This window comes from Pelodiscus sinensis, chromosome 8 (assembly GCF_049634645.1).
Source record: "Pelodiscus sinensis isolate JC-2024 chromosome 8, ASM4963464v1, whole genome shotgun sequence".
NCBI classification, from domain to species: Eukaryota; Metazoa; Chordata; order Testudines; family Trionychidae; genus Pelodiscus; species Pelodiscus sinensis.
In genome coordinates, this window is record NC_134718.1 from 59,175,973 (window position 1) to 59,194,964 (window position 18,992).

General features: G+C 40.4%; 1 protein-coding gene and 2 non-coding genes across 3 annotated transcripts in view; all 3 read left to right on the plus strand.

Annotated features, from left to right (window-relative positions):
- EIF3A (eukaryotic translation initiation factor 3 subunit A) overlaps positions 1-18,992 on the plus strand; it is a 55,568-nt gene that overhangs the window by 25,785 nt on the left and 10,791 nt on the right. Inside the window, exons 7-17 of the mRNA XM_075935372.1 lie at positions 1,710-1,881; positions 3,117-3,221; positions 4,144-4,242; positions 4,969-5,085; positions 7,091-7,276; positions 9,712-10,059; positions 10,608-10,712; positions 14,100-14,213; positions 14,545-14,667; positions 16,095-16,248; positions 18,160-18,344. Coding sequence (XP_075791487.1) covers positions 1,710-1,881; positions 3,117-3,221; positions 4,144-4,242; positions 4,969-5,085; positions 7,091-7,276; positions 9,712-10,059; positions 10,608-10,712; positions 14,100-14,213; positions 14,545-14,667; positions 16,095-16,248; positions 18,160-18,344 — 1,708 coding nt within the window. The remainder of the gene's footprint in view (positions 1-1,709; positions 1,882-3,116; positions 3,222-4,143; positions 4,243-4,968; positions 5,086-7,090; positions 7,277-9,711; positions 10,060-10,607; positions 10,713-14,099; positions 14,214-14,544; positions 14,668-16,094; positions 16,249-18,159; positions 18,345-18,992) is intronic.
- LOC112545840 (small nucleolar RNA SNORA19) lies at positions 4,618-4,748 on the plus strand. Its single transcript, XR_003089394.1, has one exon. It is a non-coding gene; the product is annotated as a small nucleolar RNA SNORA19 (small nucleolar RNA).
- LOC112545839 (small nucleolar RNA SNORA19) lies at positions 7,378-7,509 on the plus strand. Its single transcript, XR_003089393.1, has one exon. It is a non-coding gene; the product is annotated as a small nucleolar RNA SNORA19 (small nucleolar RNA).

Sequence of the window (18,992 nt, forward strand, 5' to 3'; positions counted from 1 at the left end):
GTCATATTTCAAGAAGGATGTGAACAAATTGAAGAAGATCTATAGAAGAGCAACAAAAATGACGAAAGGTCTAGGAAATATGACCTGTAAGGGAAGATTAAAAGAATTAAATTTGTTTAGTCTGGAAAAGAAAAGGCTGAGAGCAGACACAAGTTTTCATGTGTCTAAAAAGTTGTCACAAGGAGGAGAGAAAAAAATTATTCTTAACCTCTGGGGATAAGAGGCAGTGGTCTTAGATTGCAGCAAGGGAGGTTTAGGTTGAACATTAGGGAAAACTTGCTAACTGTGATTGAGGCTGGTTAATCACTAGAATAAATTGGGTGGAAAGGTTGTGGAAATTCCATCACTGGAGATTTTAAAGAGGTTAGATAAATACCTGCCAGGGATGATCTAAATGGTGCTTGGTCCTGCCATGAATGGAGGGGACTAGACTTGATGACCCCAAGAGGTCCCTTCCAGTTATGTGATTCAGGCAGACAAAGTGCTGGGTATGATGTTCAAAAGGCTTCTGAAGCATGCTAGGGCACTCACTAAGCAGCAGTTGTCTATCCAGGGATGAACTCTGTTGTAAATCTGAAATGTTAGCCCTTGTAAATTCAAAAATGGTAGGAAGGTATAATTTAAGGAATATGTTTACATTCCACTTAAATAAATGTATCTGGGCATTCAGCACATATTTCAAATTTTATTTAATGTCCCTTTCTACTACTGCAACATATTAAGTTAGATTGAGTTTTTTTTTAATTATTATTATTGCATACAATTAATCTTAGGGACATACAAAAATCTATTCCATAGCTAAGGTGCTATGCACCAAAAGACAGACTGAGATGGGACTGGCTACCAGTCCTTTATTGGATGGTTATTTTTTTTTATTATTATTTGGAGAGGAGGATTCTCTTTTAGGAGGTTGAATAATAAGAACGGATATTAACTTAAGTACTTACCTATAGAAGTTAAGAAGCATTCAGAATTAGTCTGAACACTAAAATTGCTGAGGTGTCTTGTTTTCTGGCATTGCTTATATTAAGAGTGTTAAGAATTGAGTAAATGACTAATCATGTACTTGATAATTTGATAAGTGGCCGCTGCAGCTCTGCAGTTTAGATGCAGTAAGAGCCAGATGTGCAGACAGCCTGCCTCCTACTACATTCAAACTGCAGATCCGCAGTGGGAGTAGGTCTGGGACCTGGCCTGAGCTGGGACTGCAGCAGTCCCAGCTCGTGCCGGGTTCTGCACTGTGGCTGTGCCTTTTAAATGTAGAAAGAGCCACTTGGCTCTTACTACATTTAAAAGGCAGTGCTGCTGTGCCTCTGCCTCCCCTGTTCCCCTACAGAAATGGTGGGGGGGGGGGAACTGGCTTTTAAGCTGGCTCCCCCCAGCACTGGCTCCTGCTCTGATCTGCCTCCCCTTGCTGCCTCTGATATAGAGGCAGCAAAGGGGTGGGTGGGGGAGGGAGGGAGGAGGAATGTGGGTAGTTGACTCGACTACTCTTTTACATCCCTAGTTTATATGGCATAGTTTTTGAAAGAATACACCATTCACCCCGTAGTTCTTATACTGATCGGATGCTTCTGTTTTACACCTGAAATATATGTGTGTGTGTGGGGGGGGGAACACACACACACCACACAGTACAACAAAATGCACACACGAAGAGATTTCTGTTCTTTTATAATTAATTGTTTGTAATTATACTTTACCAACAGGATGTCAACCCGAGTTCTTTTGGCTACTCTGTCAATTCCTATAACTCCGGAACGAACTGATATTGCTCGTCTTCTGGATATGGATGGTATCATTGTTGAAAAGCAGCGACGTCTAGCCACGCTGCTAGGCCTCCAGGCCCCGCCTACACGCATCAGTCTTATTAACGATATGGTAAGTAATGGTGTTTGAGTAAAAGATTTTATATGTAATCTATATAGTTAGATGTAGAGCTGCTGTTAAAAACAGGCCAGTAAATTTAAAAAGTACATTAAAGTAAAAGAATTCAACATGATTAACTGTAAAGTTCATAATTTAACTATGTAGTAATAAACTTTCTTCCGATGTGCTAGAAAAATAGGCTGAAGTTAGAAATACAGACCAAGGAGATGGACTTGTTGCATTTGAAAACCAACATGGATAGACTAACCCTAACTCTGTGTCTTTGTACCCAGTGAAATTTAATATTGCACTGTATATTGATAAATATTGTCCATTTTGTGACAAAAAGCAAACCAGAGGCTTGCTGTGAATGATCTTGCAGCAAGTATCTTTGGAAAGTGTGATAATTTTCAGTTATTTCTTTTGCTTTCCCAAATTGAAGGGTAGTTAATTAGTTCAGATATTTTAATATTACTAAGGTAAGATTAGTACATTAATCTGAATGAAGGTTTGCAAAGAGCTAGGAAATTAGAAACATTTGCCTTTGATTTGAGAGGAGGTTAGCAAGATACAGTTTGCCTTCTGGTGATATCTTCCAGGTTCTCATAGGAAACAAAAATATAGTTTTTCTCCATTGAAAACTGAACTCCTATTACCTCTCATAATTTAAGCATTATTATTTTTGTATCTAGCAGTTTTTTTGCCACTTTTAATTTTAGAACTTTGGGATTTTACCAATAAGCAGTAACATGTGCAGCTGGAGTTTAGATTTACTCATGGATATACTAGCGATGTAAGAGTTTAACTGGCTAATCCATAAGCATTAGATTATCAGTTAACCTTATTGGTTAAACTCCCAGCCACCACTGGAGTCCATGGGGCTGGTAGCCATCAGGAATTTAAATCTGTTACACAGTGGGGTTTTTTTGTTGTTTTTTAATTTTTACATCCTTAGAATATACTCATGCAAGGACTATTTTCATTTGTCTGAGAAGTGCCTCACATGCTATGCGCACTAACCTATCAAAATACTTATCATAGACTAGATTTTTTTGTTTGTTCTGCAAATGTATATTTGCAACTGGAAACAAAATGATATAAATTAAAGCATAATACATTTAAGCATTTCATTGGCTGTATATTTAATTTCTTAGATGCAAAATTTCCGAGTGTAATTATTGCAGTACTGAAACAAATATTGAAGTATCTTGAACAAATATTTTTTTCTTCCATTATGTTGACTTTAGGTGAGGTTCAATGTTGTGCAGCATGTTGTTCCAGAGGTAAAGGAACTTTACAATTGGCTTGAAGTAGATTTCCACCCACTAAAACTATGTGGCCGTGTAACCAAGGTAAGAGTATATTGAGAAACATTAATTTGGGCAGATGATACCTAGCTAGGTTGGATGGATTGTCAACTTTTTGGGCCAGGGTCTTCATTTAGCCCACTTTCGTTATTGCTCTGTGTTAACATTATATACACTGCTGTGCATGCCTGTTTTGCTACATACGTTTTCAAAAGCATTTTTAACCTGGTATATGTGTTGGCACCCCTTCAAGTGCAGCTACAGGGGAGAGAGTTTTGGGAGCAACTAAGGATGTTAAGGACTAGTTGACTATCTGATGAGCAAATGCTTATTGGATAGTTAGTTGACTAGTTGATTTCCTCCCTCCCCCCATTCCTTACTGCCTCTGTCAGATAGAGGCAGCAAAGGGGGGGAAGCAGAGGGTGCTTCAAAGCAGCAGCGCCGCACAGCTGATCCCCGGCTCAGCTGTGCAGCGCTGCTCCTTTGAAATGCTGCCCTTGATGTTTCAAAGTGGCAGCACCACATAGAGCCCGGGGTCAGCTGAGGACTCCCCAGCTGATCCCGGGCCGCCCAGCAGGGGCTCTTGTACATTTCAGAGGAGGAGTGTGGAAGTGCCTATCTACTAGTTGAGTAGTTGATGGAAATTCCATCAACTAGTAAATTAACCACTAGTTAACATCCTTAGGAGCAACTGTGAAGGTGATTATTGGGGGAGGCAGTTAAGCTAAGCTTTTGGTGGCTGACTTTAAGTAGTAATACACAGCCTCAGCGGCTAGTGTAGACAGCTGGCAAGTTTTTCCGCAAAAGCACCTGCTTTTGCGGAAAAACTTGCCAGTCTAGACGCTGCCCTAATGTTTAATGGGTTAACTGATTAAAACAGGATTTTACGTCTCTACTTGAAATGTGAAGAGTTTTTTGCAGGCTATCAGATGAAATAGATATTGTAACTTTCTGGATATTGTGACAGGTTCTAAACTGGGTGAAAGAGCAAGCTGAAAAGGAACCTGAATTGCAACTGTATGTCCCACATCTGCAAAATAACACCATCCTTCGTCTTCTGCAGCAGGTATGATTATTTAAAAAAAAAAAATAATAATTGTAAGAGGTGTCTGAGTTTGAGATTGTTTTGCAAAATCTGAAGCCAAAAATGTAACATTTTGTTTTACGCCCTAAGTAAAAATGTTGCCATTGAATGTAAATGCTCTTAATATGACTTTTAAACAGTCTTTTCCCCTCATCCATATAACCCACCCTTCTTGTCTTGTACTGTGGTGTTAAATGCAACTGAAGTTGTGATCCTATTTTAAATAGTAGTGGTATACACTGGTGTAAGATTTTTTATATAGATTTATTTGTTCCTTTACTTAGCTTTTCAGTCTTATTCTCTCTTTTCAATCCTTTGTTTCCTTGTAGTTGATATGAAGTAGGCTTGTTTTGTCAAATGCACATTTCATTGACCTGCACTCATTGCAATGGTGAGCAGTGTTATTTCTGATGTGCTAGACAATAGCTGAAGGTTAATTAGCAGCATTGCTGTATATAGTTACTGCTGCCAGTCTCTTTCACACAGAGGACCTAGTCAAGAAAATCACTTGATCCTAGCTTATGATTAAATGAAATGTGGGAATTAAGTGTTACAGTAGTGTTGGTAAAATATGAATCATAATTAAACACATCTTGGTTAATCTATTGTCCAAGTTAATCAGGCTAGTTTTATAGCCTGTGCAACAATTTTCGCCTCTATTAACCCTGCTTTTTAATGGGATGAAAACTGAATAGTTATATTGTGCAGGTGGCGCAGATTTATCAGACCATCGACTTTTCTCGTTTGACTACCCTGGTTCCTTTTGTTGATGCTTTCCAATTGGAACGTGCTATTGTTGATGCAGCCAGACATTGTGACTTGCAAGTAAGTGCCATAAAAAGACTACCGAAAAAGTGTATTTGTGTGTGTGATTATACTTGTGGCTTTCAAATGTGTGGCCAAGCTCTGGGGTCAGATGAAAAGTAGCAGGCCCTCAACCCCAATAATATAGAATGGATGCTGATATACAGGGAACGAGAAGCTTGAGGACATGATCTTTTTTGATAGGTTAATTTGTTACTGTTTTAAAGTTCTTGAATTGTATTGCTCACTTACAGTCATGAAGAGGAGTGTAGTATGTAATGTAAGTGCAAAAAAAAGAAAAAGTGAAACTTCAGGTGTCTGCCCAAGGGATCAGATTGTATAATAGACAATGCCCTAATCAAAAAGTTTAACAAAACCATACCGGAAACTTTGGGCATCTCTCCAAAGTAATCATTTAGGGAACTTCCAAAAGCTGTACTTCATGCACAGTTTGTCTATCTGTAGGCACAGAAATAAAGCAGCGGATAGCTTGAGGCATTTTAACTTCCACTGTAGATAATAGATGTATTGCCACTGGAAGTAAAGTATATGCCTATGTATTAAACATATCCTGAGCTATAGCCTGCACTACCATATTTTTGCATATGATCTTGAAGAAACGAACTGTATATATTACAGAGCACTTTACATCCATTCATTTAATGTAGGGAAGATGTAGAGTCTAGTTAGTACCTAAAATAAAACACATGCAGTTGAAGGCCTCATTGAAGTTAGCGGCAAGATTTCTAGTGGGTACATTGGACTTGGGCTTTCACTCTTGGGGTGTGTCTAGACTACAGAGTTTTGTCGACAAAACTAAACCTGCGTCTACGCTACCGCTGAGTTCTGTCGACATAAAGTCGACAGAACTCAGCAGTTTTGTCGATGCTGGTAAACCTCATTTTACGAGGCATAACGCCTTTTGTCGACAGAGTTCTGTCAACAGAAGGTGTTATTGCATTTAGGGTTGTGTCTAGACTACAGGGTTTTGTCAACAAAGCAGCTTGCTTTGTCGACAGAACTGAATGTAGTCTAGACGCTCTTTGTCGACAGAAGCTTTGTCGACAGATACTGTCGACAAAACTTCTGTCAACAAAAGCCTGTAGTCTAGACATACCCTTGGTTTCTACTGCCAAGTGTAAGTATAATAAAGTAGGACAAGTGAGCTGGCAGTAATGAATGGGAAATAGCACAAACTATTCATGTCGCTGGTTTTCACCTCATGCAATGTTCCCTGCATAAAATCATTGAAAGACTGCAACTTACAATCATGCTTCCGCACTTCTCTTTATTCCAACTTTGGAGAGACACTTCTTTAGGGGTGAGCTTTTTTTGTTCTGTTGAATATAAGCCAGATACAGCAGTAATTTTGTTCCCTAATTGTTCAGACAAATTTCCAATATCTAGGTGTTTTTTTTAAAAGTATCCTACATTTAGAGCTTGTCGCATGCTGAAGTTGCACCATTTTTTAACTTGGTTTATAAACAAATTTAGTTAAACTTCGGCAAACCCCTATGTGGACAAGCTTCTTTTGCTTAAAATTATTAATTGTTTCATTTTGTGTCTGTAAATTTAAGCTGAATTTAAACCAGTCACATGCAGTTTCACCTCTTTAAATCAGTCAATTTAAAATCACATGTTAAATTAAATTGGTACATCTTTGTGTGTTGATCTGGTTTTGAAGACACTGTCAATTTAAAATCACACTTCCAGCAATGAAGTTGTTTATGATAGTAGAATTATTTTTTTCCAGTTCATTTTTTATATTGGTTCATATTTTGTGCATATTCAGTTTTACAGTTTCCAGCTATGGGTCGCTTGTTCTACAATGAAGAGACACACATTATTTAAATGTAATAGTTAAAAAAAATGTTTTTATAAAATCACAATGAGGAAGCTAGACGTAAATAGAGGTCACTACTTTTAACTCACTTTTTGAAACTGACTGTATTTCACATTAATGTCTCATTTTAAATATTTCATCGTGCTTTAATCTAATAATCTTTTTTCAATTTATTTTGCAAAGGTTCGTCTTGATCATACTTCTCGAACACTGAGTTTTGGATCAGATTTAAATTATTCAACTCGGGAAGATGCCCCACTTGGCCCTCAGCTGCAAAGCATGCCCTCTGAGCAAATTAGAAATCAGCTGACTGCTATGTCCTCTGCTCTTGCTAAGGCTCTTGAAGTCATTAAACCTCCAAACATAGTGGTAAGATATTTTAAGCTTTTGAATTTGTCAACAAAACTATCAACATTCTATGAAGTGAATTGTGTGTGTGTCTCTTATACTGCTTCTGTTCAACTTTTCAAAAGCACATTTCATTGACTTGCTCTCATTGCATTGCTGAGCAGTGTTATTTCTGATGTGCTAAAGAAACAGGTGAAGGTTAATTAGCAGCATAACTATATGTAGTTACTGTTGCCAGTCCCCTTCAGACAAAACAACTGATCAGGAACGTCAGTATGTAAAAAAATTATGTAATAATAAAATGATTATTAGTAGCAGATGGTTAAATGTGTCTTAGCAGTGATGAGAAGGTTGAGAGTACCTGAAGGAGAAATTACCTATTGTAATGTGAGAATTACTTCATTACTCTTTTTAAACCCTTTTTCAGGGAGTAAAAAGTATAATTATTCACTATGATTGACCCATGTATTATGGCCCATATTTATATTGTGGAGATTAAAATAAATTTTCAATTATAATAGTGTTTAATGTGTACTTTTATTTTTAGGATTCATCAAATAATAAATATTTTCTCCATAGGGACAGTGTTCTCGTAACAGAGAGTGAGTGAACAGTTGAAGTATTACTCCTTTTTTTTGGTAGTCATCTTAATATTTCAACCATGATTTATCAAGTTTCAGTTTATTATTGCTTAAGTATTACTTAAGCAATAAACATTATTCCAGAGTGTATTCCAGAGCTCATTAGTCATATGAGTGCACATTGTGTAATGCAAGTTATCCAATGCTTTTGTTAACTGAACACATCCTGAAATTTTGTGCTTAAAACATTTTTATATAATGCTTTAAATAATGTTTTCCAAATATAGTTTTGTTATGATGAGGGACAACCAATTGTGTGCTAGTTTTTATGAATCTGCCTAATCTGACCTGCAGTTTAGATACCTGCTCGACTTGCGGGTTGAGTGAGCTAACTAGACATGTAAATACTTGCAGTTAAATCTGCAGAAATTCACAACTGCAGAGTTCTGATTTTAAAATCAAGCACCCTTTGTGGTTACAATGGTTATCTTGGGGAAGCTGTAAACCAATTACACTGTTTTTTATGTTACATTCAGAACTTTACTCTGTATCAACACACCCTGTCAGTCAGTGGGTCAAATTCACTACAGTGTATATGGGTGATTTTTAAAATAAATCTTAAGCCTTTCCTCCCCCTCCTCTTTTTTTTCCCTCATACTCCCGTGTCATCTCTCCCTTTAGTAGGACTTGTAAGTGGTTCAAGGGCTTCCAAAAAATGTACATACTTATTCTTTTGTAAAGCTTTGCAGGGCCTGATAAACTAATGTGAAAATGGGTAATGAATAGCAAGTAAAGAAAGTGGCGGACGATACTTAAAAGGACACAGTCTGTGTGAAATATGGTTCTTTTTATAAATAAATTAAAAATAGTCTCAGATACTGCACTTGCTTCTGAGTCATCCTGTTAATTTTTATGGTCCTACAACTTTCTGTCCTCTGTTGCTGTATTAAAGATATAAAGAAACATGGAAAACTGAGTAAATGATTGTACAAGTGAAACTGGCTATACATAAAGTGCTATTTAGTGGATAAAAACAAACTGAAGAAAGTATTCTTTTTCCATCTCTAAGTTGTAGAATCATAACTGTTCTTGTTATAATAATATGTAAAATATTTTCAGACCAAATTGGTATTTTTTAAGGAAGTTCAACATTTCACAACTAGGGCACACTTTATAGTGCGTTGATCTAATACTGTGTTTGATGTGTTTAACTTCATGCATGTGAATAATCTCTTTGAGACTACTGGGATTTCAGTTTCAGTAAAGTTTTTTTATACCAAAATATAGGAAATAAGACCACTTTCAGTATTTGTTTTACAATGTTTCACTTTCCCATTAGGGATGTTAAATTTAGATTAATCAACTAATCAAATAGTCAATGGAATTTCCATCGACTACTTGATTAGTCGATAAGGGCGCCTCTGCCTTTGAAATGTGTAAGAGCCCCATGGGGTTCTTGTACATTTCAAAAGCAGGGAGCATAGGGCTAAGGGAGGACTGCTTGAGTCCCCCGCTCGCCCTGTGCCCTCCACTGCATTTCTGCTTTTGAAATGTAGTAAGAGCCCCACTACATTTCAAAGGCGAAAGCACTGCCAGTTCGCTGCTGCACCCCTGCCCCTCACCCCAGATGGTCCTGGGGGGGGGGGACTGGCTTTTAAGCTGGGTCCCCCCCCCCCCCCCCCCCCGGCACCGGCTCCGTTCCTGCCCCCCTTGCTACCTTTCTCTGATAGAAGCAGCAAGGTGTATGTGCATGCGTGCGCGCGCACATGCTTATCAGATAGTCGATTAGTCACTTACTAGTCCCTATTTCCCATTACTTGGGCATTTTAAAGGGATGCTAACCAATTTGCTTTCTGGTTCTTGATTTGCATTCAGCAAGAGAAAGAAGAACAACATCAGTTGGCTGTCACTGCTTACTTAAAGAATTCAAGGAAAGAGCATCAGCGTATCCTTGCCCGTCGTCAAACTATAGAGGAGAGAAAGGAGCGTCTTGAAAGTCTAAACATTCAACGTGAGAAAGAAGAGTTGGAACAGCGTGAAGCTGAACTTCAGAAAGTTCGTAAAGCAGAAGAAGAGAGACTGCGCCAGGAGGCAAAAGAGAGAGAGAAGGAGCGTATTCTGCAAGAACATGAGCAAATCAAAAAGAAGACTGTTCGTGAACGCTTGGAACAGATTAAAAAGACTGAACTGGGAGCCAAGGCATTCAAAGATATTGATATTGAGGTAAGCAACTTATTACTGGAATATTTGAATTATTCTAGATTCTTATACTGTTACTCAACTGCCTAAATTTCATATTCTCACTTGCTTTGTTTTTATGTCAATAAGATGTTCCTAAAAATATGAGGCTACCTATTTGGGCAACTTAAATATTTGATTTTTTTCAGTCATTGGGGGAGGAGCTATTTACATAGAGGAAAGATGTCCGGCCATTTCAGAGGGGACTGAAGATTTCTTTTATCTAGATACCTATCTACTAGTAAAACATGAAATAGACAACTGGTGACAACCGACTATATCGTAGAGTTCTACTGGTGACAACTGACTATATCTTAGAGTTGAGATAAAAATCCACGAGATGTTGTCAAAGTATAATGCAAGTTACACAACAGATCTTAACAGGAGTCTAAAATTGTTCAGAAAGTCAGCTAGTTTGAAAGTTAAATGAGAGATTGCATAAAAGTTGAAGTAAACATAGTTGTTTCCTGGCATAGGGAAACTACATTCATTTGCTTTTTGTACTGTTTAGTAACTCGAATATCTGATTGTAGGATCTTGAAGAATTGGATCCCGACTTCATCATGGCTAAACAGGTTGAACAGCTGGAGAAAGAAAAAAAAGAACTCCAAGAACGTCTGAAGAATCAGGAAAAGAAGGTATATAAAGCAATACGAGTATGGGTTTGCCACACAGACATTTACACAGGTTTTGTTAAACCATTGGAAACTGCTGTGTAGGTTTATTTTAATCTAAAACAATACCCGTTTACCTTGCTCTAGAGATACAGGAATAAGTTGAATTGATATAAGCCAGGTTTTAATTGACTAGTGTCTCCACACATAAATCTGCACCAATTTATCAAAATAGATTTAAAATCAGACCGTGAATTAAACAGGTACAAGTAAGCATGTTTCATAAACCAGTATGCTGAAAATACTGAGGTAGTGAATATATTGAGGTAGAGATTTTTTTTTTTTTTTTTTAGCATATCTGGTTTGGTTTTTATTTTGTACAGTATGTGTTATACATACGCTGACCTTCTGTCCCGGATTTTCCGGGACAGTCCTGATTTTTAATCTCCTGTTCTGGTGTCCCCATGAAACACTGAAATGTCCCGAAAAGCCCAGAGACTCCAAGGCAGCTAGAAGCAGCGGTGCACTGTTTCCCCTCTCCCATCCTTGGCTTGGAGAATAAGAGTTAAGGAGACTTCCTGCAGGCTTTCCCTGCTACTCAGGAATCTTCCAATAGGAGCAGTGGGAGGCCTGCCTGTTGGGAGCGTGCAAAAGCAAGGAATTAGCGGGGAGAGGGGGCACTGGTAACCAGCACTTGGGTCACCTGGGGAGTGGGAGGCACTGGACTGGTGCGTCTCAGCTGGGGTGGGGGTGGGGGAGTGCTGGGCCACTACATCTCAGCTGGGCTGCAGGGAGGGGTGGGGGAAGCTGGTAACAAGCACTTGGCTTAGCTGGGCTGTGGGGATGGGGGATTCCGGGAAATCCAATGGGGATGAGGGGGAAGGAAGCAGCAAGGGGCATGAAATGACCTCCCCTGATCCGGAAAAACCCTCATCCAGCACCAGTCAGGTTCTGAGGATGATGGACCAGGGAAGTCCAACCCCTATACCCAGTCCGCTCCTGAACCCTTCTTCCTGTCCAGACTCTGCACCCTCTCTCCTGGTCAGACACGCTATACCCAGCCTGCTTCTGCACCCTACTTCCCACCCAGACCTTGCAACCGCCCCCCCCCCCATCTCCCTCCCACATCCTACACCCCGTCGTCCCTATTCCACTCACTGGCAGCCCTGTCCCAAACACTGAATCCCTCAATTTTGTCCCCACCCCAGAACCTTAAGGGGGTCCATAAAATACACCAGAAAGATCAGATTTACCTGTGGGAAGACCTGATCCTCAGTCCTCCATGTCGCTTCTCCTCACCCCTTGGGGCTGGAGCACCAGAGGAGTGAGGTATCTCAGTTGGGGGCTACCTCAGTATGGTTTGGGGGTTTTTGGAGGTGATTTTTGCTTCTCACTTGTGTGGCCCTCAACTAACTTTTCTGTGGGTCAGTGGCCCCTGACCCAAAAAAGGTTGACAACCCCTGCTATAAATAAAGAAAACATTGAAACCTTTTGGTTTGACATAAATTCATATTTCATTTTATTTAAAATGAAATTTGATAAACTAACATGAGAATTAAAATGCCTAATCTGTTTAATAATTTAAATTAAGCTGTTCTCCCCTGCTGTATAGAACTAGCAAAATGGCTGGGGTGTAATTATGTAATTAACGGTGAGTTTCCATTAGCAACTCGTAGTCCAGTTGTAAACTGGAAAGGTTTACACTGAGCCAGGTGGTCCACGGGTCAAAAAATTTGAAGACCCTGAAATAGAGGCACCATGTCGCCGCCCACCCCCACCACCATCTCCTTCGGCTCCCTGCTGCTCCACAAGAGTTCACAGAGAGATTGGATCTGTTACCATGGCAGTGAAATCACCGGGTCACCCCGGTGTGGATGATGGACAGACTCTTCTGTAAGTCTCCCTCATCCAAGCAGTTGATGATTTAAACATCATGTTAAGATGCCACATGAAAACACTTGGTGCGTCCACAAAGAGGCAGGATGTATATTTTTCCTTTTCCTTTTCTTATTTTCATGACTTGTGTGTCTGGGTAAACAAGTCCTTGATGAGATATTTTGACCTCCAGTGTCAAGGGATTTGTTCTTCTGTCTTTGGGCTGTATGTTGCCTAGACCTAAATGGAGTTATCTGTGACAATGTATTTCTGAGTTATTCTGAGACACAGTGAAACCTGTGTGAAAGACCCCACGTCAAGTGAGAGAAAGTGCTGCTATCAAAAGAAATCAATTCAAAGTCTCTCCAATTTTCTTCAAAGATCACCTCAGCCAGGCAGTGGGACTTTTACTGATTGGTCCCTTATATTTTTGAAGAGTGACTAAATGTTAACTGAATCTTTTTGGGTAATGTCAGCAGATTGCTTTGGTCCCAATCCTAGCTTAAAGTTTAAATTATATCAGGCCCTTTGTAAGCAGGTTAGGAAGTGGTCTGATTTGGCAATTATTATTAGATATTATTTACATAATATAGGCATTGCTATCATGGTATTGACATACACATTTCTCAGTAGCTTTACATATAAAATAGCCCAGCCCCATTGATCTCCATGGGAAATGTACCTTGCAAGCAGTGGTGGAGGGGGTTAAGTAAAATGGTCTTCTCCACCCTGTAATTGTCATGGTTAGTTCAATATTGTCATTATGGCTTATGGAAACAGAGGATGCTTGATAGTTTTGCAGTAACTTCAAAAAATGCAGTTGCAGCACATCTCATTAGGGATGTAAATTTCTATTTAATTAATCAGTAAACCAGTTAATGTTAGGTCACACTGGGGCTGCCACTGGCTGGACTCCCCACGGAAAGAGGCTGCTCTGGACACTGGCACAATTCCCTGCCTGTAGGACCCCTGAGTTCTGCACAGACAGGGGCTTCTACGGACAAGAGCAGCTGCTGTCTGCAGTGAGCCCTCTGCGGGGCTGAAGCAGCTCCCTGCCCGAAGCAGGTAGAGAGCTGCTCCAGTCCCCCTGATTACCTGTTACCTTATGATGCCTACTAGGCTCAATTAAGAGGCTAAGGAAGTTTTCCCGTGAAATTGTGAGATCGTTCTGGCCCTGAGTCAAATGGGGCTGCATCTACACTGCAGAACAATAGGGTTGGATCTGAAGTGCTGCAGTGTCATGAGACCTTAGGTCTGGGGACTGGGTTAATGAGTTTGCAGTATAGTTGCATGGGGACTCCTACAGTGACCAAACCCATCCCTATTGGTAGAGGACAGTGGGAGTACTTGGAGGAGTCACGTGACACTTTTCCAGTCATGTGAACCTCTTGACCCCAGAAGTACTATCGCCAGGGGTGGGACTTCCTGTGACAGGAGGGTGGGGCCTTAAAAGGTCAGGGGCATGGCTAATGTGTCCCTATTTTTGCTTCAGAAAATATGGTCACTGTAATTATACATTTATTTTTTTATATTTAGATTGACTATTTTGAAAGAGCAAAACGCTTGGAAGAAATTCCCCTGATAAAGACTGCGTATGAAGAACAAAGAATCCGAGATATGGACCTTTGGGAACAGCAAGAAGAAGAAAGGGTAAAGATATTTTGATTTCATATAGCAGCATCATTTGGTCCTAATTATATTAGCTGGCTCTGTGCCATTTCCCCTGTCCAGCTGAATCCAAGAAGAGGAGATGTGATTTAGTTCATAGGGGATTCTTTCAGTTTATCGTTATTTCCTTCCCACTCCTGGACAGCAGAGTATTTTGTGGCAGTCAAGATAGAGTAAAGAGGCAGTTATCTGATAAACTGCCTCTGGATTTGGATACTAAGGCTGGAACAACCTGAGGAGATTTGCTGTGTGTTATAAAGACAAATATTATGTAATTTAAAAAAAAATATTTTTTACTTTTGCATGTTTGCAGATCACGACAATGCAGCTGGAACGAGAAAAAGCCCTGGAGCATAAGAACAGAATGTCAAGGATGTTGGAGGATAAAGACATGTTTGTAGCTAGGCTCAAGGCAGCACGACAATCAGTTTATCAGGTAAACGTCATGTGTTCTTGTTGCAAAAGCATTTCCATAAAGTACAGGACTTAATTTGTGAGATCAGTTTTCCACTTGAAAAATACAGATGAATTAAGAAATAGGCCTAGAAAAGATGTCTGTTTAAATTACAATGATAATGCTCTGCTGTGTTTCAGAAACTATGGGGGAAAGTCCTTTCTGACAATCTAGAACAATCCCAGTTCTGACAGAAGTCCCTTTAAGAGACAAACAGTGGTGGCCACAATGTGATATTGAGCCACAGAACAGTTTTCTAAGTCCAGAAAGCCATGGTTCTTTAATTGAGAGTAACGTTAATGAAGCATGAATGGGAGTGGAGATGTCCATAGGATTATCTAGCGGAGCTACTTCCCACATACCGTCATTTGAAATGGTTGTGGCAGCTCCCACTTTTGCTTACATGGATAAGTAATTATTAAAACATTCCGTTTATTTTAGCTGCCTTTTAATGCAGTTTAGAAGCTGTAAATAAGGGGAACAGCAGGATGTGACTAGTCAGCTCTTCCAGACCACAGATGATCCATGGACCACAGTTTGGAGTTGCTCCTCTGGTTAGAGTAATCTTGAAAATGTTTAATAGACTTAATTTTGAAAATAGACTTAATTTAACACAATTAATGAGTTTCATTTGTATCTTGTTAGTTGCTTCAGCAGATCACCTGTACGTTACTGAGGTTACTGGTATTTTAGATGAAAGACTAGGTTTGTGACCTGAAGAGGTCATACCTAAATTAGATAAATGAAAGGGGAGAAGACATGCACTAGAAATTGTATGACTTGGTTTCCTTTTCTAGCATTTTGAAAACTGTACTGTATTTCTCTTTGGTGTACAAGAGATTTAGCAGTTTTCCTCCTGTAAATATTATGGAATTTAGAAGGGAAAATTATTATGCAAAAATTTATATGTGGAGTAACTCTTTAGGAGTTACCTCAACAGAGTTTTTTCTTATAATTATTAAGGATATGAGAAATTGTTAAACTTAATATTCTGCAGAAGTAGGAATCTAAATTGTTTTGCTGTTCTAACTACTGTTAAAGAAGAGGTTTTAGCAGCTCTCTGATAGTTACGCACAACTTTTTGCGGGGAACTTCATATGATTCCTGAAAGATTGGGCATCCATATATCATACTTGAATTTCTGATCAGCACTGAGGCTGCTTATTCTGTTTCTGAGAGGTGGACATTGCATCCCTGTGTGCTTTCCTTCCCAGAAGAGGGCTGGCAGGAGAAAAGTTCAGCCATTACCCCGTAAAATGGCCAGCAGATGGAAAGTAGTTGATTACTGCATAATTTATTTGTCGTTACTATTTTGTGGTTCTTTGCATCTGTGTTGAGTGACCTAAATAGCTCTCTAGCCATTTAGATTGAGTTCTGAAAGTTTTTCTTGTACTCTTGCTATTCTTCAGGAAAAGCTCAAACAGTTCCAAGAAAGATTAGCAGAAGAGCGGCATAATCGTTTGGAGGAACGCAAGAGACAACGTAAAGAGGAGAGGCGTATTTCTTATTACAGAGAAAAGGAGGAGGAAGAGGAAAGATTGCGAGAGGAAAAAATACTTAAAGGTAAAAATTGAGACATGTATTGAGTAAACAGACTGATATTATATTATATCTCTGTCTTGAACCATCCAAAAATCTTTCAGAGTCAAACATAGGTCACCATATTTCACCGGATAGTAGGAAATTGTTATGTTCAAGAAGGTTCTATATCCATTGCAACCAGATGGTGCATCTTGCGAACTACATGTTTGTGCAGCCACCCAGCCTGCTGGCAGCCTTTCTGCATTTATGCATGCTTGCTCACTCGCTTGGTCACTCTCTCTCTGAAAATGGGGACAGAGGTGTGTGGGATGAAACAAAAATAAAGAGGCAGTAATGAATGAGGGAGGGTATAGAGTAAGAATGCTAGATATTCTCTGCTTATAGGTTTCAAATTAAAATTCTCAGTCTTTCAGTACGTAAGCAGAAAAAATAGAGGGAACATTGTGGATCATTGCAGTGTTCTTTCTAGTCCTACTTCTTTTGTCTGTGGTGGTCAGTACCTGAGATGACAGAAGATGATGCTTGGAAGCCCTTCAATTGGACAGTTATGAAGTAGCTTTCCTAAGGCAAATGTTTTCCCAGCCTGTTAGTGGGTGGCTGAAGTCTTGAAGTGACAGTTGTTTTTCCTTTATAAAAACACTACAAAATCTTATCTTTATTCAGGATTTTTGTGTCTGCCTTATGAAATAATGTGCTGGTTTTTTTTAATATGTCCTTGAGAAGAGCTTCTTGCCTATGCTTGAGGTACATCAAGATTGTTTAGTATTTCACAACTTAGTTTTAATAAATTTGATTTGTGCAGAAGCATATACGTATGTGTATAGTTCCTTTGTTAAATATCCAACAGCTGAGATATGAAGTTATTCAACTATTTTTGTTTTTGTTTTTTTCTGTCACTTAGATGTTAATTATTTTCAAAAGAAGAATACAGGCAGTCCCCGGGTTTCGTCAGCCCGACTTAAGTCGGACCCCTAGTTACGAATGGGGGGGTGGGGGGGAGGAGAGAGAGAGACGCACTAGTGCGGGGTGCCTCCCCCACTGTCGCCGCCTCTGGCGGCGCGGGGGGCACTTCCCCCCAGCAGACCAGGGAGATGCAGAGCTAGCGGGGACCTACCCGGCAGCGCCCCAGCTGCTCTGTCCCAGGTGTCCAGATTCAGCCGCTGTTGAAACTGATCAGCGGCTGATTCCAGGAATCCCGTGGCAGAGCAGCTCTGCCTCGGGCTTCCTGTAGTCAGCCGCTGGTCAGTTTCAGCAGCGGCTGACTTGGGAACCTGGGGCAGAGCAGCTGGGGTGCTGCTGGGTTGGTCCCGCCGTGCCAAGGGTCGGCGCTACCAGACCAACCCAGCAGCACTCCAGCTGCTGTGCCCCAGGCGTGTCCGATTCAGCCGCTGCTGGTCAGTTTCAACAGTGGCTGAATCTGGACGCCAGTTCTGACTTACATACAAATTCAACTTAAGAACAAACCTACGGTCCCTATCTTGTACGTAACCCGGGGACTGCCTGTACTGCTGTTCACAATAGGGATGTCAAAGGTTAACTAGTGAGAGCTGGAGTAGCTCCCTGCCTGCTCTGGGCAGGGGGCTTCTGTAGTCCCATGGGGCTCAGTACAGACAGGGGCATGCCAGCCTGGCTGAACTAGATCCTGTCCGTGGCAGGACCAGGCATGCCATAGGCTGGGTTGCAGCAGATATCCTGCCTGCCCCTCCTTTAATCAGTTAACCAGTTAAATATTATGTTTAATCAGTTAACCAATTAAACGGGATTTTATATCCCTGGTTCACAGTTGCTAAAGTGGTTATTTAGATTTTTGTGGGCCTGAGGAGGACTATTGTGTACCCTTTCTCTTTTCTTCCAGTTAATGAACTGTGAGAGAACATGCTATATCGATAGTTTATTTTATTTTAGTTTTTTAAATACAAATTCTTGTTACAGAGCGCGAAGAGAAGGAACGTGTTGAGCGTGAAAAACGAGAGCAGGAACAGCGTGAATATCAGGAGCGTGTCAGAAAATTAGAAGAAGTAGAGAGGAAAAAACGTCAAAGAGAGCAGGAAATTGAAGAGAGGGAGCGTCGCAGAGAAGAGGAGAGGAGAGGTCTTGATGACCCACTTTCAAGAAGGGTATTGTGTGCGCTTTTTTTTAATGGGATAGTTGCTCTTCTATATTTTGCAAGGAGTTGAAAATGCAGCTTAGGTGAGCTCATGAAAGCAGTGTAGGGGTGCACAGCTTGTAAGGAAAAGTTTAGTTAAATTCTCTGTGACTATTTGCTTGTCTAGTTAGAAGTTATTACTGGGGTGTCAGCAATTGACAGTTTATTCATTGCTTTGCCATAGAAAATTAGTTGTCAACAAATTACACCAATATGTTTAAAGCGGGGCTACTCAACATGGAGCCCGTGGCCCGTTTGTTTGTGGCCTGCAGCACAATTTGGGTTTACACGGGGCACAACATGTGGCCCGCAGGTGGGATCCTTTGAACATGGCCACCACTGGGAACATTCTCCACAATGGCGAGGTGTCTCCTAGGTGGGATGAGCATTGAAAGACACAAGTCGACAGACTGGCTGGAACAGACAGGTACAGGGTGTTGGCGTTTCTAGCCCCCAGAAAGGAGGTGCTGGGAGCGCCGGAGCACTATGGGAAGTGCTGGCTGCTTAGCCTTGTGGGCAGAGCGTTAGAGGTGCTGAATGGCTCTCACTGGCCACATTTGAGTCCGGCATCGCGGCTTAAGGCTTAATCTTTGTATTCATGCCCGTCATGAAAGAAGCT